The sequence below is a fragment of the Gymnogyps californianus genome, chromosome 1 (genome assembly GCF_018139145.2).
Source record: "Gymnogyps californianus isolate 813 chromosome 1, ASM1813914v2, whole genome shotgun sequence".
Taxonomy (NCBI): domain Eukaryota; kingdom Metazoa; phylum Chordata; class Aves; order Accipitriformes; family Cathartidae; genus Gymnogyps; species Gymnogyps californianus.
This window is the reverse complement of record NC_059471.1, coordinates 161,833,801-161,861,434: the sequence shown is the minus strand read 5'-3', so window position 1 is coordinate 161,861,434 and position 27,634 is coordinate 161,833,801. Positions and strand designations below refer to the sequence as shown.

The window sequence follows — 27,634 nt, the reverse complement described above, 5'->3', positions numbered from 1 at the left end:
AAAAACAGTGGTTTGAATTCTTAGTCTCAGAGTATTTCAGATCCCTTCTTAAGCCATTATCTGTAGTCCTCAAAGCTTTAAATGTCAGTGTATTGCATTAGAAACAGCTCTCCTTTCTTGGTGCTGGATCCGAGCCCCTCCTGCCCACCCCCTTACCTCCAGCTCCCCCTCTCTTTCCATAGCAAGAGCTAGTTTGTCCAACATCTCAGAAATCAGAAGGGAGTTTTTTTGGGAGGTGGGGAGAACACAACAATGGAGGGATTCAGGATCCATTCTCCTACTCACTCCCCTCTTTTATCACCAAGGTTTGAGGTCAGTGAAGACAGGATGAGCCGTCCCTTCCCTCTTCACCACCAGTGTTCACTAATCGGACCAGGAGTGACCCCGGACACGTGTCTTCACAGTGCAGAGGCACAGCAGCCGCGGAGATTGCTGGCAGAAGCTGGGAGACAGGGACAGAGCCCCAGGGATGTTTGGGAGGGGAAAAGACACTACCATCCCACAAGGATACACCAAGGGGGGCGGAGGGGAACAAATACCCATTCTGCTCTGACACTCTCCCTCCATCCCGACTCGTACATTACCTGGAGGCCACAAGGTCCCTTCATTTACCTGCCACAGAGACAGGAAGAGCAGGCTGGCCTGAGCTGCATGACAGCAAACACCTCAGCAGGACACAGGGATCAGAGAAAGCAACAGCAAGAGTGGACTTGAGCGTGTCGTCCTTCATACCAACCACACAGGCACAAAACCACCCCATCTTTTCTGTCTGTCACTTGGGTACGGCATTACCCCCAGTCCTCCAGAGGGGCAAAGACGTCCGACCTGCCCTGTTCCCTCTGCTTTAGCAAGCTCACCTGCTGCAGTTCCACCAAAGCCCATGTCCTTCCCTTCACTTGGGGTGAAGGAGGAAGATGAGTTCCCCACTCCAAAGCCATGCATGGGCACACAATCCCTTTTTTAGGTGGGAAGCACAAAGAAAGGCAAGAACAGAGATGGGCAGACAGAAAGAGAAGAGCAAGGCTTGGGGATGCCACACACTGCTTCACCTACTCCCTGGCCCTCCTTTGCACCAATTAATTTGAAGGTGGAAAGGTTTTGGGGAAGAAACAGCACAGAGCTGAAGAGGGCTGCAGGGAAAGGCTGGCAATGCTTTCCCTCCCTCCACCGGACAGCTTCGCTCCCAGAGAGGCAGCAGGCACGTGGCTTCGCTGCTCATGGCTGCAACAACCAACAGACGTCGGGCTCCGGTGGTCTGATCCCAGTTCCAGCCCAGGGGCAGGACGGGGTTTTTTAGTCCTTCCCTTCTCAAACCCCAGGACCTGGTTCAGACAAGATCCAGGAGCCTCAACGCTCACCTCAGAGTTCAGCATTGGGAAAGGAGGATCTGATACAAAACCTGCCTCCTCTGCCTCTCTCACCACCCCACACACCCACATGCTTTTAGGTTCCCTCTTGTGGAGGTTGTCTGGGAGGGTGGCTGTCCCCCCATCCCAGCACAGCAGCACAGGCAAGGCTGGACAGAGGGCAAGCCACCACCTTGGGAAATCACTGTGCAAAAGTCAGCTTGCTAGTTCCCATCCCCTCCAGGGACAAGAAGGAAGATTTTTAATGACAAGCACTCTAGCTCCCTAAGGATAATAAACACAGGGTTAGCCAGACAAATTAGACAGAAACATTGACTGTTTTGGCCTTAAATCAAAAAATGTTTAAACAATTCTTGAGAAAGGGAAACAAAAAGAATGCATTTCATCTGTAAAGCCCCTTCCTCCCACCACAACAGAAATCTGGTTTAAGTTTGATTTCCTAAGAATAAGGAAGTGAGTAAGTCCAGGAGGAGGACAGGGCCAGAGTCCTGCAGAAGAGCCCAGCACTGCTATTCCAGCATGACCTTCTCCTCCTGCCTAAGGGGGCAGAAGGGAGAGGCAATTCGAAGGGAGAGGTGGAGAATGATGGAGCAAATAATGGAGGAGAGGGGAGAGAAGGCAACAGGCTGTACTTCAGGAACAGGAGATCCAGATATTGCAGCTGTGGGCTCATCTGAAACTCCCAAGAGACAAGGGCCATACCTCAGTGATGAAAACGTGACTTGCAGTGCACTAAAAATGCTGAAGGACGCCTACGCATGGGAAGGGCTGGTATCAGAGGCTGCTCCCACTGTAGAAGATGAGGTGCATGCACTTTAGCCCCTGCTTCACAGGGCTCTGGTGCTGCCAGAGCACCCATGCAAAGACTGACTTGTCTCCTGTCTTCAGCAAGGCCTGGCACTGGGCTTGTGTTGTTGTCACTGAGATAAGGCAAAGCCAAAGGTCTGAGAGTAGATCTCAGGCTCCCTTCCAAGAGTAAAAATGAGAAACAGCTGCTTCTTTCCATACTTTTCTGCTACTGAATCCCACGAGCTAACACACCTGCCCTCCTCCAGCTGCCCCTGGGGAAAGCATGTTCCCCTCATGCTGCAGCCTTAGTGCGACTGCTCTCATCTTGCTCAACGCAGGCTCCTCCTTTCTCAGCTGGGTCCCCATTTCTCTATAATCTCCCTACACCCAAGACCTCCATGCAGCCGCTTGGCACAAGGACCCCGTGACTGTGACAAGACTCCCTCCTCCTGCATCAACAAGTCTGGACTTAGAAGAGCCACAGCTCCCCTTTGGGGGAAGAGCATTCTGCCTGCCAAAGCTTCTCCCTCCACGCAGTTCCCAAAGGGGCTTTTCTACCTGTGGGAAAGACACAGCAGAAGCGAGAACAGTGATTTAAAAAACAAACAAGAACAACAACAAAAAAAGAGGCTCCTTCAGTTGTTCTAAGCAGGCATTGTGGCACAGGAGATATGGAAGGAGCTAAGAGGAACTCCATCTCAGTTTGATCAGAAAAAGATGTTCATCTTCATTCTGTTCCAGTCTCAGTCTTATTAGGCAATCAAGTTATTTTTGTTGATGTTTTTCACTTCTCTAGAGAGGGGAATAGGAGGCAAAAGAGAGATACAGAGATAGGAATGAGGCACAAGGGTGGGAATGGGCTGGACAACACAGGAATATGGAGCTCTGATGGAGTGAGTTAACAGCAATGGAAACCCTCCTGCTTCAGCACAGCTGGCCTTATGTCAGGGTCACTCTTCCTTATGCCAACATTTTCCTCCTCCTCCTCCTCCTCCTCCATATGCTTGGAACATGAGCCGGTCTTTCCACTACAAGGCTAACAGAACAAGTTTATCATGTTTTTCACCCCCTGCCCAGGCAGGGGCACCTCGTCAAGCCATCTACTAAGGAAGAGTGTGGAGACATGGGTCTGCCTCCCCAGTGAGCTGAATCAATCCAATACAATGACAGGCCAGATCCTGACTACCCATCACTGGCAAACTGAGCAGACACTGGCCCAACCAGCTGCAACTAGTGTCCTCCTAGATCCCCTCTCCTCTGCATGGTCTTGTCTGCATGGCCCAGGCTGCATGTGTGGGCTGCACATGCTCTCTGGATCGCATGATGGTCCCAAAACAGTCTCTTGGCCCCAGGGGGAGTCTGCCCATGCCCATGCCCATTCTCCACGAGCTCCCTCACACCCTAAGAGCAGACAGATGGATCCTGTGCCTTGATAGGCTTTGTGTTTCCCCACAACACCCATTGCTGACTCAGAGCTTTGCCCTTCTCCTCTCCCTTTTACCCCATGGCAAGAAGAAATAGCCAGCACGTGTAAGCAGCAACCCTGCAACAGGCACAGCCCACAGGGTTGCAGAGGCAGCCAGAGAGGCATGCAACAGTCTCACGTGTGTAGCACTGCTATGCAGAGCCAATGCTCTCCCTGGCCCTCTCCTATGAATTCCCCAAAAAGTCATCCATGCTGAGAGAGAGATCACAGCTTCTGGATCCCACCATTTCCTGAAAGCACACACCCCTAAACCCATCTATGTCCCCTTCCCCCCCAATACTGGTAACGAACGCCCACGTGCATACCAAAACCATGCATGTTAGCACTCATGCACATAGGAAACCATGCACTTGTAAACATACACTCCCACCATCTGATTAAGTCCCCTGCAGCTTATCCCAGCCCCAATAGAAGCACGTACTGCAGGAAAGATGCTTCAGCTTCTGTGGGCCAAGCCAGTGCAGTGTCGTGGGGGCAGGGGTGAAAAAGAAGTTAAAAAAATAAAATAAAAAAATCAGCTTTCTCCTCTGCTTCCCATATGCCTGCTCCAGGACTGGTAGAGCATCAGGCCAAGATGCAGCCCAGGACAGATGCTTTAAGCCTGCGGGAGGAGGCTGCACCTTGGGGAGAACACGTTGGAAAAAGGATTTCCCTTCCCCAAAATACTCTTTGAATATAGAGGTATACAAAAAAATAAACGCATACCAAGATGCTTTTGCACATTCACTCATCCAAAAAATGCCTGACACACATCTGCACACGTGACCACTCACATTGGTTTGTGCCTGCTGACTCACACGCTCACTGAACCCAGGCTTGCATCTGTGCTTGCTCCGATCCACAAAGGACAAGGGTGGACAGGAACAGCTGCCCTCTCTCCTCATGGGACCCTCCCAGCCTCCCCCGGAGGAAAATCCACCAGCTGGCTGCAGAGATTCTCTCCAGCCAGCAGGAGAGGTCCGGGAGATGCAGGAAAGTCTTTATGCTACTGCCAGAGTAGGTCCCCAACATCTCTCCTCCTCCTGCCCTTCACATGACTGAGGAATTCGTGTCCCCAGGGTCACCCTGGGATGAAGGGAAGAAGAGAAGGAAGGGAGAGAGGGCAGAGACCGTGGAGAAATGGCACACCCCACCCAGAACCAGAGAAAACAAAAAAAGAAAGGAACAGAAGAAAACACCCGACTTTTTCCCTTTGTTGTGAAGTTCTGATTTCCCACGCAAGCCCCAGTGGCCTCACCCAGCACCCTCCGCTTTTCGGTAGGGGTTCTCTAACAAGTAGCGGAATCGCTGGTAGTTCTTGAGCAGGTACTTGGGAGCGTACATCTGCTCCTTGGGGTCGGCGGGGGGATACTCCTGCGTAGTACCATCGAACCAGCCACCAGTCCGGATCAGCTCCCGGATATAATTGAGGTCTTTTTTATCCTCATAGTCACCCCAGCGGGGGAAGTCCCCGTTCTGGGCTGACACCAGTTTGAAGTAGATCCCCTCTGGGGTGAAACACCAGGAGCAGTGCCAGCCAGCAAAGTGGAGGGGACTGCCCAGTGACCACTGCACCAGGATGTGTCCTGTGCTGTTCTCATACTGCCGAAAGCCAGGCATAGTGTAGTACTCGCGGCGTCGCAGACGGATCCCATCGGTAGCATAGACAGCCTGGAGCATCCCCATGGTGCAGCCCGAGACCACCTCCAAGGTGCCTGGTTGCTTCCAGAAGAAGCCGTAGAGCGACTTGCGCATGTGAAAGGCGAAGGGCTCCGTCCAGCCATCGTAGAGCTTGAGGAACAGCACGCCGTCACGGGCTGGGATCTCATCGGCATCATCGATGATGAAGACATCGTCTGGGCGCAGATTGCGGAGGCGAGAGATGCCATCCCGGGTGAGAAAGGTGCGCAGGTAATCATCAGCAATCCAGCCATCCTGGCGGCCACCGGGGGGGAAGTGGTCCAGGAAGACGTAGAGTACCTTGTGGCGGATGTAGTCAAAGGAGCCGTTGAGGAGCATCTCGCGGAACTTGAGGGGCCGCGGCTCTCCGTAGGCCGTGAAGTTCGACTCGCACACCACGAAGGCGTCCACCACGTCTCCCAGCTCGTGGAAGCGGACGTCCAGCAGGTCAAACTCATGGTTGACGTTGATAGCGTTGATGACCCGCCGGGGGATCTCCCGCGGCACGAGGCGGTCCTTGGTGGGCAGGTTGGAGTACTGGACCACAGTGGGGACGCCGCAGCTGGGGCCGTGCCAGCCTGGCAAGCACACGCACTCCACCCACTTGCGCCGCTTGGTCCCACTGGCGCTCAGCGGCTTGCGAGCCAGCCGCCCCGAGGCCACACCATCTGCTCGCTCCTCCGGCGGCCCTGCCACGGGTGGCTTCTCCAACACCTTGGTGCCTGGTTTAAAGCAAACGCCGCCGGCTTTGGTACGGACAAAATATTCTGTTGTGTCTTCCGGCAGCACAAACTCGACTTTGTGCAGCTCTTCGCTGGCTCTGCTGGGAGGCAGGGGCTGGAGCAAGGGGGAGTGGGAATACAGGGGTGTGCGGAGGAACTCTGCACCCCCTGGCTCAGGGCTGACCTGAGGTGTGACAGGGGCATTGTTCCAGAAGAAGCTGGAGACGAGGTTGGGACTAAGCGAAGCCAGCTCCCGGGGGAAGGTGACATAGGAAAGGGCCTTGAGGAAGTGCAAGAAGGAGATGAGGCAGAGACCAGCCATGCAGAGAGTCAGAAAGAGCTTATGGCGTCTCATCTTCATCCTGTGGAAAAGCCATGAAAAGGAAAGTCACATTCAACAGTTACCGAGGTGCAAAAAGTTTACTGCTGGTAGAAAGACAGGTTGGGGATGGCAGAAAGCTGGTCCAAATTCAGCATGCATCTTTCAAGACCTGAATTCAAGAACTGCTCCCCCCACCCCGCACCACCTTCAGTGGGCCTTTTGCCTCTGCTGAGTTACACCAAGCTGAACCTCTTCTAGATAACACAAGAAAGGTACTGGCGACAGGGTAGAAAGACGGGAAATCCAGAATAACAGGAATTCATGATCTAGTGAACTCACTGCACTTGGCAGATTTGTCCCTATTCATTGATGGAAACAAAATGAACGTAGGCCTCCTCAGGCCCTGCATCACCAGAGGGCTGGGGGAAGATAAAGAGAGAGCAGAGATGGAGTAGGGGGGTACACGGTTGAAATATCACCGCTGTAAGAGAGGCAGTTTTAAAGGACCGAGATCATTAACCAGGCTGCCAGAGCCACAAAAAACACCTACACTCCCCAGATCATTTCAGTGTTTACCCAACACACACCCTAAAAACCACCCTTGTTCCTAAGAAATGCTACCCAAGTTCACGTGGGGAACAGGAAAAAAAAAAATTAAGATTCTCTCACTTTTAGTCTTCTCCCATCCTTCTCAAGTCCACTCTATCTCCAAACATTGCCCTTTGCTTTTCATTTTCTGTGGACCAGATGCCGAGGGGTTTTTGCATCTGGATGAAGGTGGCTGTCGTGGTTTAACCCCAGTCAGCAACTAAGCACCACGCAGCCGGTTCCCCCTCCCCGCTCCCAGTGGGGTGAGGAGGAGGAAAGGAAAAAAAAAAAGTAAAACTTGTGGGTTGAGATAAGAACAGTTTAGTAACTAAAGTAAAATATAATACTAACAATATTAATAATGAAATATAATAATAATAGTAATGAAAAGGAATATAACAAAAAAAGGAAGGGGGGGAAAGAAAAAAAAACCAGTGATGCGCAATGCAATTGCTCACCACCCGCTGACCAATGCCCAGTTCATTCCCGAGCCACGATCCATGCCTCCCGGCCAACTCCCCCCTGTTTATATACTGGGCATGACGTTCCATGGTATGGAATACCCCTTTGGCTAGTTCAGGTCAGCTGCCCCGGCTGTGCTCCCTCCCAGCTTCTTGCACACCTGCTTGCTGGCAGAGCATGGGAAACTGAAAAGTCCTTGGCTTAAGATAAGCACTACTTAGCGACAACTAAAACATCAGAGTGTTATCAACATTATTCTCACACTAAATCCAAAACACAGCACTGTACCAGCTACTAAGAAGAGAGTTCACTCTGTCCCAGCCGAAACCAGGACAGTGGCTAAAATAAACGCCTAGCTGTCTCCACTGGTAATCCTGTGCCATCATGATGGATCCATGTTAGGCCAGCAAGAAGCCAGCAGTGCGGAGCCCTTCCCTCCAAACAACCTGAAATATTGCCTTCATCCTCTCCCGACACCACCTCCCCTCCTCCAGCCCAGGCAGGGAGTGCAGAGCTGCTGTCAGGTAGAGAAGTGATTGGAGACTGCAATCCAGAAAAAGGACAAAAAAAAAACCAGAAGAAAAAAAAACTAAGCTCACCCAATGCTTCGCCAAGGAAAAGGAGAAAATGCGCTCACCTTCTGCTGTTTAGGGAAGGGAAGGTTGAGGCGAAGGTGGGCAGGGGAACAAGGTCACCCAAAAGCCCTTTGCAACGCAGAGGCTGTCCTCTCTTCCCTGGAGGATGAAACCCTCCGTGTAGTGGCAGGTGAAGAGGCAGAGACCCCCTCGAGCCCCTCACGCGACGCACACCGCTGTGCTCCTCCACAACACACTCCCCCATGGCGGCTCTCCACCCCAGTGCTGTCCCACTTCCAGGGGGGAAAGTTCCTGAGAGGCACCACACCCCCCCACCATCACTTATAAATACTCCACCCAGCACGCAATGGTGCCAGCGATACCTACGCAGGAGGCAGTCCCTCCTCCTGGGGGGTACGGGGGAGCCGTCCCATGCCACCGGCCACACACAGGAGCTGTCCCGCTCCCCTGCCCTGGGGCTCCTCACAGCCGACACGTGTCCCAGTGTAGGGATGAGGGAAGATGGAAGAAGCACCCAGTCCACTCCCACCACTTCAGAGGGTATTAAGTGAAATACAGCAAAGCGCGTTTACTGATTAACTTGGAGAGAATTTAATACTCAAGTGAAAAGCCATAAAGCATTTAGACAGATGGCAACTGCCCAAAGGAAAACATATCTGGCCCTCTACAGATAGCTCCTATACAGACTCTGGTAGAGGTGCTGTCTGCGTTTATACCTTACAGCTCAGCGACAAGCATTTCTGGATACTTTGTGGTCACCTTTTTAGTGAGAACCACCGTCCACCAATGCTGTCCCCCATGCTCCAGTGGCAGGGTGAGGAGTCCCACATCAACCTCTGAAGGGGGGACTGTGAGCCTGAAGCTGGTGGAAAAGTTACAGCATTGCCATGGGAGGAAAAAAAAAACATTAAAAGAAAAAAAAAAAGAAAGAGATAGCTTGATCCTGTTTGTTAATGTTTATTACAGTTTTTGATATACTTTGACACAACACAGGTCAGCAGAGGGGCAGGGTCCTGACTTTGTGTGCCCCAGGAGGCTATCTTGTCAGGCAGGCTGGGAAGGAGGAAATGGTGGCTCTCCTCAGGGGGCCACACCAGGGCAGGCCCTGACCTCCTGCACCCACCTGCCACAGCTCCACAGCCCAGCTGGTGGGAGACCATCTTTGTGGTGGCCCAGCCATGAAGGGGCTGGATGTTCTCCTGTTCAAAGCCATAAAGGACTATCTTGGGGCTTGCTGTTGAGCTCTCTTCATGGGGGCAAAACAAGGGGCTGCAGAAACCCCCAAGAGCATCTCGTTGTGTCCAGGGTATTTATTTTTCTTTTTTTCTCCAGGCTCTGTTAATGTCTTGCTGGAGCAGCGAGATCACTTGCAAGCTAGAGGAGTATCCAGTGCCTTTTCCTTGCATGTCACCAGTTTTTGCTCTGTCTTGAAGTGTGGGGAAGAGAAGGGCACAAGGAAGCTGAAAACACTAAATTAGCAGCGACTGGCTGTCAGGAGAAAATGTCCCTTGCTGGTAAATTAGTACAGCTTTCTCCAATCAGGTGTCCTGTGCTTTCTCCGAGGCATTACCTCCAGACATCAGGTCACTCTCTCAGATGCTGAAACCTCGGCAAGATGAACAGCTGGCCTGCTCTAATAAGGCAATCCCAATGGCTGCCAGGTAATGCTGGTTTCACTCCAGTTCCTACAGGACACACAAATGCAAGGCAGCCAGCTTCCTCTGGGCCAGCCCAGGGCAGAGGGCAGGTGCTGAAGGAGTCACACAAGGCACATCTCCATCTCCTTCCCAGATGGCTGTGATGCTCTGCATGCCACAGTAAATTCCCAGACAAAAGGTCGTAACTCTTGACATTCAACAAACTGCTTCACTTTCTGGGATGTGGTGTGCCGTGTCAACATAGCAGGACACACGGTTTTGGGAAGTAAAGCATATTTTCCTCACTTGACATTTGCATACATCAGTATCTGTCAGGCTCAGCACACAGCTCTGCAGCTCTTCACCCACTGGCAAAACTCAGCCCGTGCACGGCTGCATTGCCTCCCTGTTATTGCAGTCTGCGCCTGGGAGAACCGGGCTGGTGTGCACAACCCTCCCCTGCAGCTCTGCCAAAGCAAGCTGGCCCTGCAGTACCCTCTGCTGTTTCACTGCTGACATGTCCCAGGAGGCAATTTGCACTGGTCGGTTGCCTTTGTTAGGGAGTGGGAACATGAACCCGTTTCCTATTGCCTCCTAAAAGGAGGGAAGCAAAGCAGCAATCTGTGTCCTCTTCAAAACCTCTTCCCTGGGAACCACCTCCATTCTCACATGCCAGGGATTCCTCTGCCGGGGAGTGGAGAGCACTCATGCACCCTTGGGTGGGCCGAGATGCTAAAAACCATCAGTCACGTATCCCTTCCCATATCCTCTGATCAGCGCTGCAGTGAAAGATGTGTCTTTGAGCGGTAGCTAATTGGAGACAAAGGCCAGCAGGGGAGGAAGATGTTATTACCCACCTTCTCCATCCAGAACATTTACGTGTGGTGGAAATGAGAAAGGAGGTACGAGTCAGGGAGACATCTCAGCTTGTCATAAAAGAGCCCAGCTGCTCTGTCACAAAGCAGCCATCAGTTACCAGGAACACAGAAAACAGCAAGAAGAGATATTTCCCTTCTGACAATTTTGAGTGAGGAGGGGAAAAAAGTCAACTTGATCTCAGGGAGAGTGATCAAGTTGCTGTCAGGTTAACAACAACAGCAAGAAAAGCTTTAATGTTCAAGTAGAAGAAAAAGCCAGAAGGAGTATGGACAGTCAGCTCCATTAAGACAAAGCTCTTTAGGGAACACACAGTTATAAACCACTTCAGCAACATTCAGTCTCAGCAAGACAAGCTGAAAGGTTCTTTTTGTAAGGGATCCCTTTGATATTTCCTTGCTTGAAGTTAAGTCTCTACCATGCAGGGGAAGGGCTTTCAGAGGAGGAAGGCTAGAAGTGGTATGCATATGAGTTATCCCCAGGCACCTGTTACCGTTTTACTTTGCCATTGTATCAAGTGACCAGTTGATTTATACCATCCTGAAATCGTATCCTGATTTTTCAAGGAGCCAGAAAGATATGCACTGCTAAGAGCTGGCAGTTCACCAGTCCTAATGTTCTCTTCTGGAGGACAGTGGCAAGAGGCCATGCAACAGGCTGCTGGATGCATGACACCCCACACTCCATCTCATTAGGGCACGGGACTCAAGACTCCCTAGACCTCTCCCATGGTTACAGGAGAAGAGCTGCTGTGGAGTACAAGCTTCTGTTTTTCCCCTGATAGAGATGCTCATCTCCTCTGCCTAAAGTTATCCCGTAACACCCATGCAGTAACATATTTGCCCATCACTCAGACACTTCAACACAAAGCAACAATTCAAATTAGAATTGCTTTCACATGGCAGATTAAAATCCAGCATGACTTCCATCCCCCACTCCACACTGAGGGCCAAACTTTCTCTCTCTGCTCCAGCTAGAGACAAATGAACAGGCTCCACACTTCTGAAGTACTAGGTCTACCTGCCATCCACAGGGCACAGGAATCACAACATGCATCGGGGTCACAGCATCTCAAAACGCTCTAAAATTTCAAGTTATTTTTGCCCTGCAAACACCCACAGAAGTAAGGAGAAACTATAAACCCTACTATTTGTCTACAACTGAAATGTGACTAGCTGAGGGACAGCAGGACTGTGCTTTCCTTAAGGATAGGAAGAGAAGATTATCCTACAAAGCTGGACAGCGGGGAAAGTGGAGAGAAGCAGGATGCACCAGAAGGTAGCTAGGGCTCAGCATTTCTCTCACGTGAAGGATGCCATGGTGTTTTCAGGGACTGCAAGCTAGAAGGATATCAGCAGGAAGTTCTGACAGAGTCACAGTACAAGGTGGTTTGAATGCAAGCAGGTCCATATCGGCTTCCGTTCAAGTTTCAAGGACTGAATACAACATTCTTCTGTGACCTTCATCAAGAGCTGCTGCCCACAGCACTAATGCAAAACAGCAATACCTCATGCTATGAGTTTCCTTTGCAGGTCGAGGCAACTGACCACAAGGTGCCACTGACTTGCTGCCAGCACAACCAGCTGGAGCAAGCCATCCAGCACAGTGACTCTTCAAGTAAGGTCAGGCTAAGGGAGAGCGAGGCTCTGTCCTAAGCATCTTCCCTCCCTTTCAACAGGGAGGTGAGCAGAGGTATAAGGTGACTGCTCTCAACAGGGTGCCAGACTTTGACTTCCAGGGCTGCCATCCACACACCATTAATGGGTGTCATCAAGCCAGGAAGAAAACTGGATGGAGAAAAAAAAAAATAGACAGCTAAAGGGTGAATCTACACAAGGCTAAGGTGAGGTTGGCCAGGGAACGGTGAGAGCACAGCTGAGAAACAAAGGCATTGCCTTCCCCTTCCCAGTGAAGGCAGACACATGATGTACATCATGTCAACCACAAGACTCCAGATTGTGTGCAAGGCCTTGCTAGGCCTCAACTGACCAGTAGCATCTGTGGTCAAAAAGAAAACAGGTGTCTTCTCCTCTGTGCTCCTGTAAGAAACCCTAGTCCTCCATGCCAGTAGCTACAATCTGCTGCATACATAAACTAAGATGGATGCAATACAAAGCCTCCAGCTTTTTAACTACTGTGGCTGCTCACCTCTTCAGCTCCTGGAAGCACAGTACCTTTGGACTCCACGCTTTCCATGGGCTTTCACCGTTTCAACTGTTCTCTCAAGTGTCTTCTCCTGCTCTTTGGTGGACTAAGCCTTGGTTATTTTAGATGCCAAATCTCCAGCCACAGCAAGATAGCTGTACACTCTGGGACAAAGCAGCGCTCAACCCTCCATACAGAGCACATGGGACCTGGAGATAAAGTGGTCTTTGTTGACAGGATTTTGGCTCAAGACTGATCTTCCAGAAGTCAGGAGAATAGACCAGCATCTGAACACCTTCAGAGTCCATTATAAAACCCTCCACTTGAACAGATTGTTCTTACTATAACTACCATAATACTAATAGCAGCATAATTATATAATTCTCCAGCCCCCGGTTTAAAAGAAGATCTGCTCAGAGAAGACTAGAAAACTCTACTGAAATCCAATAATGGCCTATGAGACACCAATTTAATTTTATCCAAGAAGTACTTGGACATCACAAGGGTACAGTACTGCATGCTAAAGAAAACTTCAAGCTGCATTTCCAACTCCACTGGAATCTATCAAATATTCTTCTCAGTATCCTTCAGCTGTAATGGGCTCCCTTGTAATTAATCTCCTCTCTCCAGCTAAAGCCAGTCTCACCATCAGAATTTCCATGGTTCCAGAGATGCCTCAGCACACTCTGATGCTGATCTTCAGATGCTCTCAGAAGCCACAGTTTTAATTTCTTAGCACCACTAGCCTAAGCGCTCTTTCTGCTAAAGGAGAAGCAGCGCTTCTATCCTCTTCTCTCCTTCACTTACGCCTGATATCCGGGAAGGAGAGAAGAGGACTCTTCCTCAACCCTGCTTACTGCCTCCTCAAAACACCTGATTCCACGAAGACTGCTGTAATGGCCCTGGAGATTGCATCACCACTTGGCTCCAAGATCAGGTCTCTCAGGACATCAGAGGGTGAGCTGAGGCATTGCTCATTGCACTCTGCAGTACACACACACCAAGGATGCAAGGCCTTTCTCCCAGCCAAATACAATACTGCCGCTGCTCACTGCTTCAAGAGTGCAGCGGTTACAGCAGTGCAAAATGCAGTTGGCTACTTCTTTTGCTTCTTGGCTTTGGTATCTTACAGGGAAGGAATGCTCCATCATGAGACGAGGAATACGAAAGGAAAAAGGGACAAAACTACACAAAAAAGCAACTTATGTCCTCAGACAGGTCATGGGGTAATCAAAGAAGAATGCAAGAACTCCTAGCTAGTCTTGGTGTCTTGCAGAGAGGGACAGGACAAAACCATTTTGTCTGAGGATAAAAGAAAATCATGCTTTCAGAGACCTCAAGTGAGGCATGTGGTAACGCAGGCTGTTGTTTCATAGGTTCTCTCCCCTCACTCACCACCTTCACAGCTCACCACCCCTCAGTTGTCAGTTGTATGAATTCAAGTTGCCAATTGTATGCAAGTCTGCTTTGTAAAGTGAAATCAGCAGCAGATCTAACTGGGTTAAAAATAAACTTCAAGAAAAGTGCCTAGGCATGGGAACAAGCAGCTGACCAGCAGAAACTTTCTAAATTATTTCACCAAAACTGTGGTATCATGTAGATACATCCTCAGACACTCAAAGTTACAGGACTTTAAGCACTGTTCAACTACCATGAGCTCGCTAACTCTTCCCAGCAGCATCAGGGAAAGACCACATCTCAAGGAGGGATCTGGAAGAAGCAGCAGCAGGTAACTGCTTTCAAAGCAAACCCTGGCAGGCAGTCCATGTATGCCAAGCAAGCGGAGTACAAGTCACAAATCCTGAGAACAGCACCAAAATGGGCCATCAAGATTACCCTCGGAGCTGAGGGCCGAGTGGTGAAGACCACATGGCAGACACGTGCAAGACCATGCACATAAACCCTGTGCAAAGGAAAGCAGAGTTCCTGGGGACCAGGTGACAGCCCAAGCAACAGGGAGGTGCAGGTTGAACAGCCCAGGAGAAGGTGAGGTGGGTGCCCCGTGGGCCCAGAGCGAGGCTGTTAAAGAAGGACGGAGGCAAGAAGCACTTGATGCCATGGTGATGGGTAGAGTGCACAGACCCACGCAGGCAGGCAGAAACCACGTTGCCTCCAGCTATTTTTGAAGCTGGTGGCGGTTGTTTGTGCATCCCCGGGATAAAAGCTCTCCAAGACGGATCGAGGAGGGGAGTAATTAAACCCCAGGAAGACAATAAATAAAGGCCATGGAACAGCAGTGAGATCCTAGTGGCCACAGAGAAGAGCTGGCCCTCCATCCCCGCCCTCTTTCCTCCCCCATCCATCACCAACCACTTGGGGTTTGGCAGTGTGCTCACTTTCCCACAGTAGCCGATCTATTACTGTTTGGAAGAGTGTTCCCAGCCTCTTCCTTCCCCTCCTCCCCTCCTTTCAGGCCACGGGGGTCCCACTTGGCAGCCCCCAGATCCCCCTCTTCTCTGAATGTCTGGTGACCAGCCAATCCCATGCAAAAAGCATTAACCCTTCTTCACCAGGAACAGCTGGAGAAACCTGACTCCATGCTGAGAGGTTTCTCTAGGGTGTTTCTCCCTCCTTCTCTCCTCCCCATCCCAAACACACTCCCCCCCACCCCTCTTGTTCTCTCGCCTCTTTCCCCTTTCCTTTTATTTCTCAAAAACTAACTCCAGCCCTGGGAGTGTCACATCTTCCCGAGAATGTTACACGAACCCATGGGAATTTTTCTTGGACCAAGAACAGACCCTTATTTATTTGTCTCTTCTGCCTTTGTTCTTCATTTCCTCTTTCAAGACTTAGGCAAGACCTCGACTCAGTGCCGCCTGGATCCCCCGCTGCCACTTCACTTTGTTATTATTTTCGGAAAGAAAGCACCGATAGGCAGAGCGCTCTTCAATGCCTTGCCCCAAGGCAGAAGTGAATCAGCCCAGACTCCCACCTCTGGGGTGGACAAAGGACATGGGCTTGGGGGCTCTGCAGAGCACCTCAGGCTCCGGCTTGCAGAGACAACCCCCTGCTTATGTAATCCTTCTGATTGCAGCATCACAGCCCCTTGGATTAAATCCACACCAATCAAATCTTCAGTAACGGCTCTATGCCGGTAACAGGCATATGGTACCACGAAAAGGGGCAGTTTCCCAGAATGAAATCAAAAGCCTCCTAATGCACTTAACTCAGGGTCACATAAATCTCTCTTCTGTCTCCCACAGACGGCTGGATCTTGTTTACAGGCATTGCAGCAGGCCTGGGTCTCAACAATATGTTTACTTCTTCTGTACAAACATTCCCTTTCACTAAGCAAAGCAGTACCCTGATCTCCAGATTAAACCAAGCAGAAAGAAATGGGAACAGGTCTATGGGGGAAGATGAAGAGAGCTAGTCTTCATCAGTGAAATCAAATGCCATCCTGGACATCACACAGGTTTTGGGACCATTTGTCTTCACATTCTTCCCTTAGATTGCCTTATTTCTTAAGAAGGACAAGGAGGAATTTTGCATTTAGCCAGTTGCTGACGTCCCCGACAAGAGGTAAAACCATTCAATGAAAGAATGGGTTTTGTTTCAGGCTGAAGAGCCTGAGAACCAGGCCAGGGCCACATGGGACAGCACAGCTTGTCCAAGGGACATCTGGTGACTGTCTGGCCAACTCTTCCCCAAATGCAAAAGCCAAAAACTGACACTGCAGATAAAAACAGGGAAGCTGAGCATTTCTGCTCAACAGTAGACAGAGCAGTTTACTGCCACAATCACTTGATTACAGGCCAAGTTCCCTTCCCTTTCCACCCTCACCCCTTCCCCTCCCCTTTCAGGTCTTCAGTAACACAAACATTTATATTGAACTCTGTTTCTGAGAAGTCAGCTGCCACAGCCAGGTCAGAAAGGAAGGAGAGGAGGAAGACAAGACTAACGTGTAAGCACACCATGAAAATTGGTGCTGAACAAGAAGGATGTGCAATGCAGGGCAGGGAGCCACGGTCACGTTGAAGTCACCAGGACAAGCACGGCAGGACCAGGAAAGCCCATCTGCATGGTACAGCAACCTGCCACAGTGAGGCAGAGGGCTAAAGGGCATTAAGCTCATATGTATCTGGGGTGGGTGCTCAGCCCACCCAGCTCATCTTCATGATGCCCCTCTGCTGCAAGAGCCTGTAAAAAACCTGCCCCAGTCTCCCTCTGCCCTCAACTGGTTGCTCTTCAGGGTTTAATCACTGATAAATGATGGGAATTTCAGCTGCACAGTTTGCTGCTCAACCACCTGATCTTTCAAGTCTCCAGGTCCTGATGATCTCTTGTAAAGTCCAATGGACCATGTCATGCCAAAGCTAAAAACCACTTTGGCAGGACAAGATGGGCCTTTGAAAGAAAAAAATTCTCAAGCATCTGAATATTTTAGAGAGCAGACCTGATGATCCCTGCCCCAGATACACAGCACAGCACTGTAATTGAGTCAGAGACCAAATCCAAGCACCAGATTCACTGTATCCAGCTTGACACCGTATCTTTACTGCAAAGACAAGGCTCCAAACTCGGGAACCTCTAGCACAGTCCCAAGCCATGGAGATGCTTCGCAGTACCACACACCTGGGTGATGCAGAAACCAGAACTGCATTTTCAGGGCAGTTCAGCTGCACAGAGGCATATGCGAACAAACATGGGCAGAAAGGAAATCCACAGCACTTCCTCATCGCTAAGTGATAGACTCTGGATGCCTGACAAACTCCCCTTCCCTCCCCCCTAGCACTCACGGGAAGTGAGAAGACTCTGTTCCAGAGCACAACTGCACTATAAATAATTCAAGAGACTGCTAAATTATGCAAAAGCTATCCCATCACCCCCCTGGCCAAGCTGAATGCAGGTGTGGTCAACCCTTGCTCCAGAAGTTGCTGCTAGATAGGGATTTCGAGGCCACACAGGCTCTGTGCCAATAGCAAATATTGGAGAGCACATGGCCACTTGCTAACAGTCAGGCCTGCACCAAACAACAGCACGACAGGAGGCATTTGGGGACACAGGGCTGACGGGGAAACAGCAATTCCTTTAACGCACCTCTTCTCCAGAGACCTCACATGGCCCCAGGAGAAAAAGCAGCAAACCACATCCCCTTCAAGCGAGGCTACGTGGTACATCTTGCCTCCATTGATTGTCATTAGCTGGTGAGAGCTGCAGCTGGACAGCACTGGCACAGTGAGGTGGGGAGGAGAGGACTGCTGGGGCAGGTGGGAAGGAGAAAAGAGAACTGAAAACACTCTGGAGGCAGTAAAGAAGGCAGTTTTGCTAGCAGAAATAACATACAGGGAAGGCTGAGCTGAAAGCAGAGAGAATCACGCTCTGCTTTCCTGCCCCACTCCTTTGCCTTCGGGAGATATCACCTCCCTGAATACAAGGGCCACTGAGGTTTCCCTCAGCAATGGGGTCATTAAACAACAGCACGCAGCTCACGCTGATCACTCCAGGGCACCGTTCTCCTGATTTACCCTGCCCTTTGCTCTGCCTCAGAGCCAGCCCTCGCACTACAAGCTCCACAAAAACAAGACTTTCTCGTACGCAGCGAGCACCACCCGCTTTCAGCCCCTATGCGGGCAAACCCTTCTTCCAAAGCCCTACCTTTCCCGGCTCCTGCAGCCTCCGAGATCTGTCCATGCCCAACATGCTCAGTCTGCACAGGCCTCTGTCCTCCTCCTTTTCTCTGCTGCCCAGCTAGAAGCATTTGTACCAGAGGAAGGAGGAATTGAAAGAGCTACCATAGCTCTCTCTTCAGCCTCAGCACAACCAGCTTAAAATCTCAGGGCTCTAGCTTACCTTCCCCTTCTTTCTTAAAGGGCTCAGCATCTAGGAGAGAGACTTCCTTTCATGTCTCTTTGCCATGCTGTCTCTCTTGCTTGCTGTTCAGTTCCAGTATCTGCATGCTGAAACAGGGGATCCTAACGCAGATAAAGTCAGCATAGCAGATACCTGTGTTTAGATCACAGGTTTCACAGTTGCTGAAGCCGTTATGCAGTGGGTCTAATTTGCATTAGTCTTTCGATATGCTTCAAATCTGCTTGTTGCAGCTTTGGTATCATGCAAGACACATGCAGCAATATCTCGAGATAAAAATTACCCCAAAGCCTTAAAGAGATGACAGAGCTTGATTCTGCTTGCTAACCCTGGCCCAACCTGTAAGGATTTACACACTGAGGGGAAAACGGCACTCCAAGGGAAAGGCAGCAGGGAGCTGGGATTATAGATTAGGCAGCAGATCAAGAAGGAGGCGATATCCGCAGTGAAAAGGGCAGCAGGATCCAAACAGGGACTAGAAAGTTATCAATAACCCCTGGCTCAGCACCCACACCCATCCGTTCTCCAGGATTTCTGAGATGGCCAGCGGCGAAACAAGTACAGGAAGCGTTGCACTTCAGTCACCGCTCTCCTGCTGAGCCCCTGTGTGTGCCACTGGGCATGTTGCAGCCTTGCTCCATGCCTCAGTTTCCCTGGGTGGGAAATGGGAGAGACACTTTTCTACTCCAGGTAAGGGGCTTGCCTAATTAAAAGAAGCTTAATGGGTTGCTTCGAGGCCCTTGGAGAGAAACCTTGTCATAAAATGCAAGACACAGATGATCCTCTGACAGAGGAGTTGCCCCCACTGCCTCTCTCCCTCTGGACAGCGACGTCCACCTCTCCTGCTGCTTGCAGCTTGTGCATTACAGGCTGAGAAAGACTGCTGACAGAGCTCAGTTTGGTCATACCCCACAGCCATGGCCGAGTTTTTGAAAAAAAGCCTATTTAGACACAGGCCTAGGCAATCCCCTAGGCTGGGGAAACGGGGAACATTAACTGAGCTCATCAAGCTGCCTATTCAGCTGGGGGGGTTATCTTGGTATAAAACCCCTGCCAAGGCCAAGGCCCCCCAGCAAGCAGCTCAGGTAACTTTTGCTATCCTAAAGCAGGGAATAATCACTTCCTAAATCATGGTTCAAGAACAAGCCCTTGCTTTTTGTAAGGCAGCCAGCTCCCTTCATGCTGCTTCTTCTCTCAGCCTGCCTGATGAAAGCTCAGAGTGCAGTGCTGCACTCCCTTTCACCCATCAGCTCTACCAGGCAAGTTTCAGAGCACAAAAATATGCTCGCCCTGTTCCAGGTGTTCAGAGGTTTGAAGAGCAAGAGGTACCTGTTGTGCTTCAGGAGGAGCTTGAGGGAAGTAAAGAGTGTGGGCTGCAGGGAGCACAAAGAAGTCAGAAAAGGAAGGTAAAGAAATCATGTTTCTGCCTTCCTGAGAGCTGCAGCCAGAGACCATTTCACAGGGATGCAGGCATGGAGTGCTCTTGTGCACCCTCCACTGCTGCTCCAGCACACGGCATCTCTTCCCACCTCTTCCAGAAGAAGGGGAAACTCAGCAGCTCTGTGATTGCAACTCTGCCCTGGCCCCTGGCACAAGCAGCTGGTCCTGGCACCCCGTGCACCATTGCTACTGTGGCACAACCCTGACCTGCACAGCCGCGTTCTAGCAACACACCTAACTATCAAAGCACCCCAAACCTGACCCGGAGCTGCCCACAATCCCAGGCTTGCCCCCTCCACGCAGCTCTGCCAAGGCTCCTCAAGGCCAGCCTGCAGCACTGACCTGACAGCACAGTCCACATGTGCGCTGCAGGTATGTCACCACCTTCCCAAGAACATCCAGGATAGGGCACAGGGGGCATTCCTCAGACGTACCCCCATGTTCCCCTGCATTGCACTGCCCCATGTGCCTACCTTCCTCAAATTTCAGATCCCACTGTAACGCTTCGTTGTAGTACAACGAGATGCCACCTTGTCGTCAGGATAAATGCAATGCAGCCTGACCTTCTATTGCAGAACTGATGGGTGACAGTAGGGAAAAGCAGGTGGGGACACACTCTTCTACTTCTACAGTCAGGGCTGATAACATGAACTAGCCCTTTGAGGCACCTTACACTGACCTAAAGATGTGAAGATGCCTCTTGTGCCAGTTGGTACCCCCTCCGCCTTCCTCTGTGCCAGAGTTATTGTCAGCTGTACCAGCCTTCGTAAGCACCACCTCCTCCAGCTACATCCCACTGATTGGGTCACAGATTCCAACAATGTACAAAGGGCTCATTTTAGAGCAACTAACCCCACCTAAAACCTAATCAGCCTTTAGGAATGAATGCTGGCCCAGCTTGCCCCATCTATCCATCAACAAATTCCCTCACTTCCTTCCTCCACCTTTATGATCCAACACAGGGGCAGCAGGGAAGATGTCAATTTGTGATAGCAGGTGCACCTTAAAGATGCTATTCTCAAGACAGGAGGAAGCTCAGACACAGCAAGCTGAAAATTCAGCTATGAACCCTGCCACGAGACAGTTTATCTCTGCTTGCTGACAGGTCAAAGCGAGGGAGGGACACAGAGAGAAACTTGTCTGTTCTAAGGTGTCCTTCACGCACTGAACATGCACAATAACATCTACACGCACTGTCCTAAACAACTGCTGTCCCCATGGCTGCTTATACACGCCACATTTATTGTGGGCACAAACTCTACAGAAGTGCATGCATTCCACTGTAAGTGCACCCAGCAGGACTTGTGTGCATTGCTACATGCACCCAGCAAACACCCACCCATGTTTGTCACACGAGCATCCCTTAAAGACATGCAATAAGCATATTACACCAATCTGGCAGGCCACAAAGTCACACTGTACTTAACCAGTTGTGCATGGGAGGAGGAGAAAGGTAAACACAAAGCGTATGGGAAATGCATGAGCACACAAACTCCATAGGTGTGCTCCCCCAGCAAACACACCGAGTGTATCTGTGCTTGCTGCCCCAGCAACCCTCCAGACCAGCTATCCCTGTCTCGTGTTGCACACAAGTACTCTAGATAAATGTTTACAGTTGTGAGCATCCCCTGAAGCTAACATCCGTGCAAATACACACACTATTTTCCACCTCTTCTTGACCTCCTTGCTAAGGCAACCCCTGTGTGCCACGCAGGCAACTCTTTTTCCAATCTTACCAGCATTTTCAGGGAGGGAGGGAGGGAGGAAGGCAGGAAGGCAGGTAGCAGCTCAGCCCCTGAACCCAGTTTGGAAACAGTCCCCCATGTTCTGAGCACCTCCGATGGAGATGAGCCTCGGCAGCACCTAGGACCAAAGGCATGCCAGCACGAAAGGCAGCAGCTGGGCCACCGCATTAGGAACGGGGCAAGAAAACTCACCTGCAGCTATCCAGAATCCCTCCCCTCTCCTAAGGATATAATTGCCATATCCCCAGCATTAATAAACAAGCTGTGCAGGTATAACTGAGAGTCCTCGCAGGGAGGGAATGTTGTACCTTGCAGTGGATTTCTTACCACTACTGCAAAATCACCTGAGGGTGTAGAGGAGCTATAAACCTTTGAGGGACTTTTATGACATGCAGTGGCAGAGTCGCAGCTTCACTCCTCTCCTGCAGTTCGCAATGGCTTTCATTCAGAGCTTGCTTTATAACGCTACAGGGAGGCTGGAGGCTCCCCTGGAATAGCTCAAAGGACTTCTCTTCTCCCACTCCACCTTGGAGGATGTGCTCCCAGCACCACTACTGAGGCTGACAAACCAGCACAGGTGCTACAGCTGTGTTTAGGGGGGCTCTGGAAACTGGAGGTGTGCTGGAGGGTGGGGAGCCCACCGGTTTTCCCTCCCCTCTGAGATGGCTCTCCACTGTCTGAGGGTCAAGCAATGGCAGGTCCCGCTTGATTTCAGGTCTTCTCAGACGAGCTGGCAGCAACCAGGCTTCAGCAACAGGGACTTGCACATGCTTCCTAAATCACAGGCTCCAGCTGGACTCAAACACCACTTCTGCAGGTGGGATCTACAGAGCATGAGAGCCACCCTTTGGCAAGGGGGCCTGAAAAGTTCCTGCTGACCCACACCCTGCTCAGGTGGGGCAGGAGTAGGCAGGACTTTGAAATTCAGTTTGCACAGGGCTCAGGGATCCTGGTGACTCAAGTCATGCTTGTTAGTGGTGCCGAGTGTTTTCATGGGCTTGAACTTCCCACTCAGGGGGAGGGATTTGGAGTTAACTGGAGGGCCATTCTCTGGGAGGGGAGGTGCTCAGCACCCACGCTGTGTGCTGGAGACAGGGCAGGCTCTCTCCTGACTTAAGTTCTGCCCTAGGGTGGAAGGGAGAGGTGCAAGACCCCAGCTTCGGCTCTGGGAAACAGGCAGGGCTCCCGAGTGACCCAGGCACAGCTCACAGAAACACAGCCTGTGGATATCCCCAGAGGGCAGTGAGAGGAGCCCCTCTCCATCCCGCTCCAAGCTCCCTCCCTTGCTGAGCTGTCTGAGGAAGTCTAGAGCTGCAGCAGATGCCGTGTTCCCTATCACCCTTGTCACGCTCACCCAGGGAGCAAAACTCTCACAAGGACAGAGCTACGCCAGCCTGTGCCACTCCAGCAGGACATACAGCTATTTCCAGCCCACAAACAACCTGACAGCCCTGCATGAGGAAAAGAACTTGGGCACCCACATCCCTTTGCAGCCAGCCCCCAACGGGGGGACTGTAGCAATCTGACATGGAGACGGAGCAGGGGGAGAGGGGACGTTTGATGATGATCATACACATATATTTGTATGTATGTTTTCCCTCCCACGCACACACTCCTGTTACTCCTTCTCGTTTGCTGCAGGCTTGGCACGCATCCCCAGCCCATGCCCTCCTCACAAGCCGAGCATGGGCAGCAGATGGGCCTTGGCTGCAGTGCCCCGGCCGGAGGATGCCCCCATCCCCGGCGAGCCCGCATCTGCGGGCAGGGGGCTGGCAGCATCGGCTCCCTCCTCCCCATCGCCGATGCTCCCTAGCAGGGGATGCCGGGATTATGGGGGGGGCGGGGGGGGGGAGGCGTCGGGGTAAGAGAATAAAAAAATAACACTAATATAAATAAATAAGGAGCGGGAAGGTGGGGGCTCGGCGGGGGAAGCCTCTCCGGCAGTGCCCGCAGGGGATGACGCCGCACCCCCGGGCCGAGGCACAACTTGCAGGTGGCGGCAGCGGCGGGTGGGGGACGGACCGAGGGGGGTCCCGCTGCCGCTGCCCGCAGCGCCCGCCGCCCCGGGGAGGCTCCACCGGAGAGGACGAGTGTGCGCTGCCCCCACCACCACCCCCAGCCCCGCCGCCGCCCGCCCGCTCACTCACTCACCCCCGGCCGGCGCAGCGTCGGTGCCCGCCGGGCCCCCGGCGGGGCGAGGCTGCCGCTCGCCCCCGGCCCGCCCGCCGCCCCCCGGCATGGCTCGGCGCCGGCCGCGGCGCGGCGCGGCGAGGCGAAGCGAGGCGAGGCGAGCTCGCAGCCCCCCGCCGCCTTCCTCCTCCTTCTCCGCCGCGGAGCGGAGCGGCCCGGCACCTCCTCCCAGCCGCGGGAAAGGATGCGATGCGGAGCCGAGCCCCGCCGGCAGCGGCGGGCAGGGCTGCAGCAGCCCCTTTTGTGCCGCCCTCCCCGCCTGTCTCCTCCCCCGGCGCGCCCGCCCGCCCCCCCGGGCTGCCGCCGCCGCGGGCCGCCGCCGCCCGCCCCCCCCCCGGGGGCACAGCCCGACCGCCCCCCGCCTCGCCGCACAAAGGAAAGCCTTGTAGGGGGGGCCCGGCGGGCGGGGGCCGGCGGTCCGTGGCAAGGCCGAGGGTGCTTTATTGAGCGGGCTGCGGTAGCGAGTGCCGGGCCAGGCGGTGGCCCCCAAGGATGCTGCGGGGTCGAGGCAGAGCCGCGGTTCCGCCTCGCAGCCTTACGGCAGAGCCGGCCCCCTCCGCCGGCGCGGCAGCATCCCTCTCCGTGCCCCGGCGGGCGAGGGAGGGCAGGAGCATTCGTTGTTTGGCGGGAGGGAGGCAAGGCGAGGTGGAGATATGCGAGGTGCCTTGCCCAGCGACATCCAGGAAGTTTTGCTGCGGTGCCAGAAATAGAACCTGCGTCTGCTGACTCTCGATCCTGCGCCCCAACCGCAAAAGCTGCCTTTTCTTAATTCAGCTTTTCCCTGCCTTCTTCCTCATCAGGCCCATCTTTGGAAAGGAAAACAAAGCCAAGCCAAACCAAAACAACCCCCCCGGCCGAACGGCACCGCTACAAACGTGCTGAAACACAAGCGTGGGACCTCACCCCTTGCGGCCAAGAGCTAACGAGAGGTCAAAAGGAAGCAGAACTGGAGTACACCCTTCCCTGCGATTTGATGGGTATTTAGAAAAACAGCACATTAAAAACAAAGCATCAATGCCAACACCCCTCCAACCTGCCATTTATCAGATGGGCGAGCTGGGCAACTTCCTGGGGAGAAGGGGAGAAACGACTCTGTTAAACCGCCGCCGCCTGTTCTCCTGAGCAGCGCTTGCGGCAACCCAATGGGGATGCACAAGAGTCTGCCCTACGGACTGATCTTCTGCCTGTTCTCCTCATCTTACCTAGACGGCACCAGAGAGGGCTTCCTCGGGAAAGGGCTGTCCTAATTTTGAGTTTTAAGGCCAAGATGGAGACCGTGTCAGAGCTCAGGCAAAGAGACAGCATAAGTGAAGGGGAATTTTCCCCGCTGCAAACGCGGCTAGAAGGGTGACTAAAGACAGCCAGAGGTCAGCTGGATTCAGAAGTGCCTCTGGAGTATGGCAGAAGTACTGAGGGAAAGGAATGAGGACAGAAGAAGAAGACAACAATACAGCAAGTGAAGTTCTCACCATATGAGGGAGGTCATTTTGTGGCAGAACACAATACCGCACCAGCACAAGTCCTTGAGGACACCGAAAGGCTTCATCTCGATGACAGCAATAGCATATTGGTGGGAACACGCTGGCAAGACAACAACATTCCCATCTCTGTGGGTCCGGGATGAAGTCGATCACCCACAGGATGATGCTCTCCTGGACAGCCACGGGTCCCTAGCAGAAAACTGGGCCTGAAGGGAGCCCTCAGCTCTTGCATCCCCAGGGGAAATGTGGCAGCCGTGATTCCATTTGCATCAAGTCCACAACTGCTTTTTTTTTCAAGAGGGCTGGCAAGTGACAGCATTAGCCTTGCTTGTGTGGGTGATTTCAGCTCTGGGAGTATAAATCCTATTAGGGATGGGCAGCAATCACCAATTCATTTCACCCAGCCAGCGAACACCCATCACAGAAGGGGTGGTCGGTGCTAATGGGAAGAAAACATCACTATTTTGGACGTCCTTTGCTCGTAAAACATTATCCCTTTGCTTCAAATATTATCCCCGGAGCGGTTTGAAGACAGCCAACACTTTTCCATGTTAATGTGATAAAACTAAAGGCTTACGGGCTCACCCAGAGATTGCAAATGTTCAGGAACATCAGACCACAAATCTAGAGGCAGAATAACATCCCTGTGCATGGAGAGGCAGCTGCAATACCACAGCTCCCCTGTCCTGTGACAAACAGTGTTTGCCACGCTGAGTACTCCTAACTAGAGAGACAGGCTCCCACAGCCTCCCTGGAGGTGTTTGCCCCTCTATAATGCCCTGCAAAGATTTGGGGGGGATTTTAGCTTTGCCTTTCAATCTTTGTGTGAGGAAAGGCAAGATTTTTCTCTTCTTCCCCAGGCTAACCCCAGAGCAGAATGATGCAGAAGGCTGTTGTTTCAGCGTGTGCTAGTACGTTACCAGATGCAATAGCATGCTGATATCTCCTTCACCCCAGCACAGCCATATCTGTACCTCCTCCCGAGTGGGACCTTGTTTCCAAACCCATGTGGTTCTGGGTCTGTGGGCCCAGATAGCAGAAGTTTTTTTTTTTTAATTTTTTTAATGGTATTATGTGCTTTGATGGCACCAGACTGGGGCTGTAGGCTTAGATATAGTATCCAAACACCTCATGATTTCTAATTTACTTAGCTATCATACCCTCTCCAAAAGGTAAAAACCCCAAACCTTTGGCTGTTTTACATAAAAGGAACAGAGGATTGGAAAAATTATGTGATTTGCTGAGAGGCTGTGGTAGGGGAGAAATTTGACTGTGGATCTCGAATTAGCACCCTAACCATTGCTGTCTGTGTAGTGTTTTCTCTCTGCTTTGCATACTTCTGTCTGAGACATGCTGGACAAGCTCCCTTGGGATAAGGAGTCATTTTTAGCCCGATTTCTTACAGAAATGAAGCTCTCGCAATCATGTTGTCTGTCTGCCTATCAGCTGCCCACAATATGGTTTGAATCCACTGGCCAATTTCAACCGAACCCAGCAGCAAGGAAGAGATCTTACAGCAAAGCAATTTGGATGAGCTCCATGATGAGCAGAAATAGGGGAGGGAAGAGAGGGAGAAAGCAGAGCGTGCCCCTGCGTGCCTGTGGGCCGCGGGGCAGCTGGACACGGCTCCTGGCATGGCGTGTGATGCTTCCTGCCCCTTTCCGGGGCAAGAGAGAGTGATTGAGCTCAGGGCACGATGTGCGGGGCTGGCGAGGCTGGGAAGGAGCTGAGCACACTGCAGGGATGTCCTGGGCGTGCAGCGACCCCAGGCACGAATGTGGCAGAGACCATTCATCCTGCCGGTGGCAGAGCAACTTCTGCTCTCCGCGCTCCCTAACCCCTGCTGGCTGCTCCTCCGGGAAAGCAGCCGATTAACATATTGCAATGAGTTAACCTTAAATGGTCTAAAAATCCAAACCTCTGAATTCTGATGGAAGAAGTGAGATAAAACACCGCCCAGCCACAACTGAGCCCTCGGCTCAGCTTGTTTGCTAACCGAGACACTTCTGTGTCTGCAGCTGAAGCCAAGGTGGATGCCGTGGTGACGTGCTCAGCCCTGTGACGATTTGCACCTCCCCACCCCGTGCTACTGCCTTGCCAGGTGCAAGGCTTTGAAGCAAAACATTGTTCTGCGTGGTTTTTTAGGTTTTGGTGGCCAGGATCTGTGACATGGCCCAATTTTCTTCCTCTTGGGCAGTGCCAAAAGTGGGTGCGTGGGCAAGAGCCTCCAGGCAAGGTGTCAGGCGTGTGCTGGGCTTTACCTACCCCAATGGAGCCGGGTAGCTCTGACCTGCCAGCCAAAGGCAGAGGGTGGAAGG

General features: G+C 52.1%; 1 protein-coding gene across 2 annotated transcripts; it reads right to left on the bottom strand.

Moving 5' to 3' along the window:
* Positions 1-155: 155 nt before the first annotated feature.
* MGAT3 (beta-1,4-mannosyl-glycoprotein 4-beta-N-acetylglucosaminyltransferase) lies at positions 156-27,634 on the bottom strand. 2 transcript variants are annotated; one of them, XM_050891864.1, is made up of 2 exons: positions 27,582-27,634; positions 156-6,385 (listed from the first exon to the last, which is right to left on the bottom strand). In XM_050891864.1, exon 2 carries the CDS (start codon positions 6,382-6,384, stop codon positions 4,876-4,878), a length of 1,509 nt encoding a protein of 502 aa, XP_050747821.1. In that variant the 5' UTR covers position 6,385; positions 27,582-27,634; the 3' UTR covers positions 156-4,875. The 2 variants fall into 2 exon arrangements, with proteins under 2 accessions (XP_050747821.1, XP_050747829.1); XM_050891872.1 differs by lacking the exon at positions 27,582-27,634 and adding an exon at positions 23,797-23,819.

What these genes read in the sequence shown, in the direction of transcription:
- MGAT3 (XM_050891864.1), bottom strand. Translation starts at nt 6,384, where the DNA reads ATGAAGATGAGACGCCATAAGCTCTTTCTGACTCTCTGCATGGCTGGT.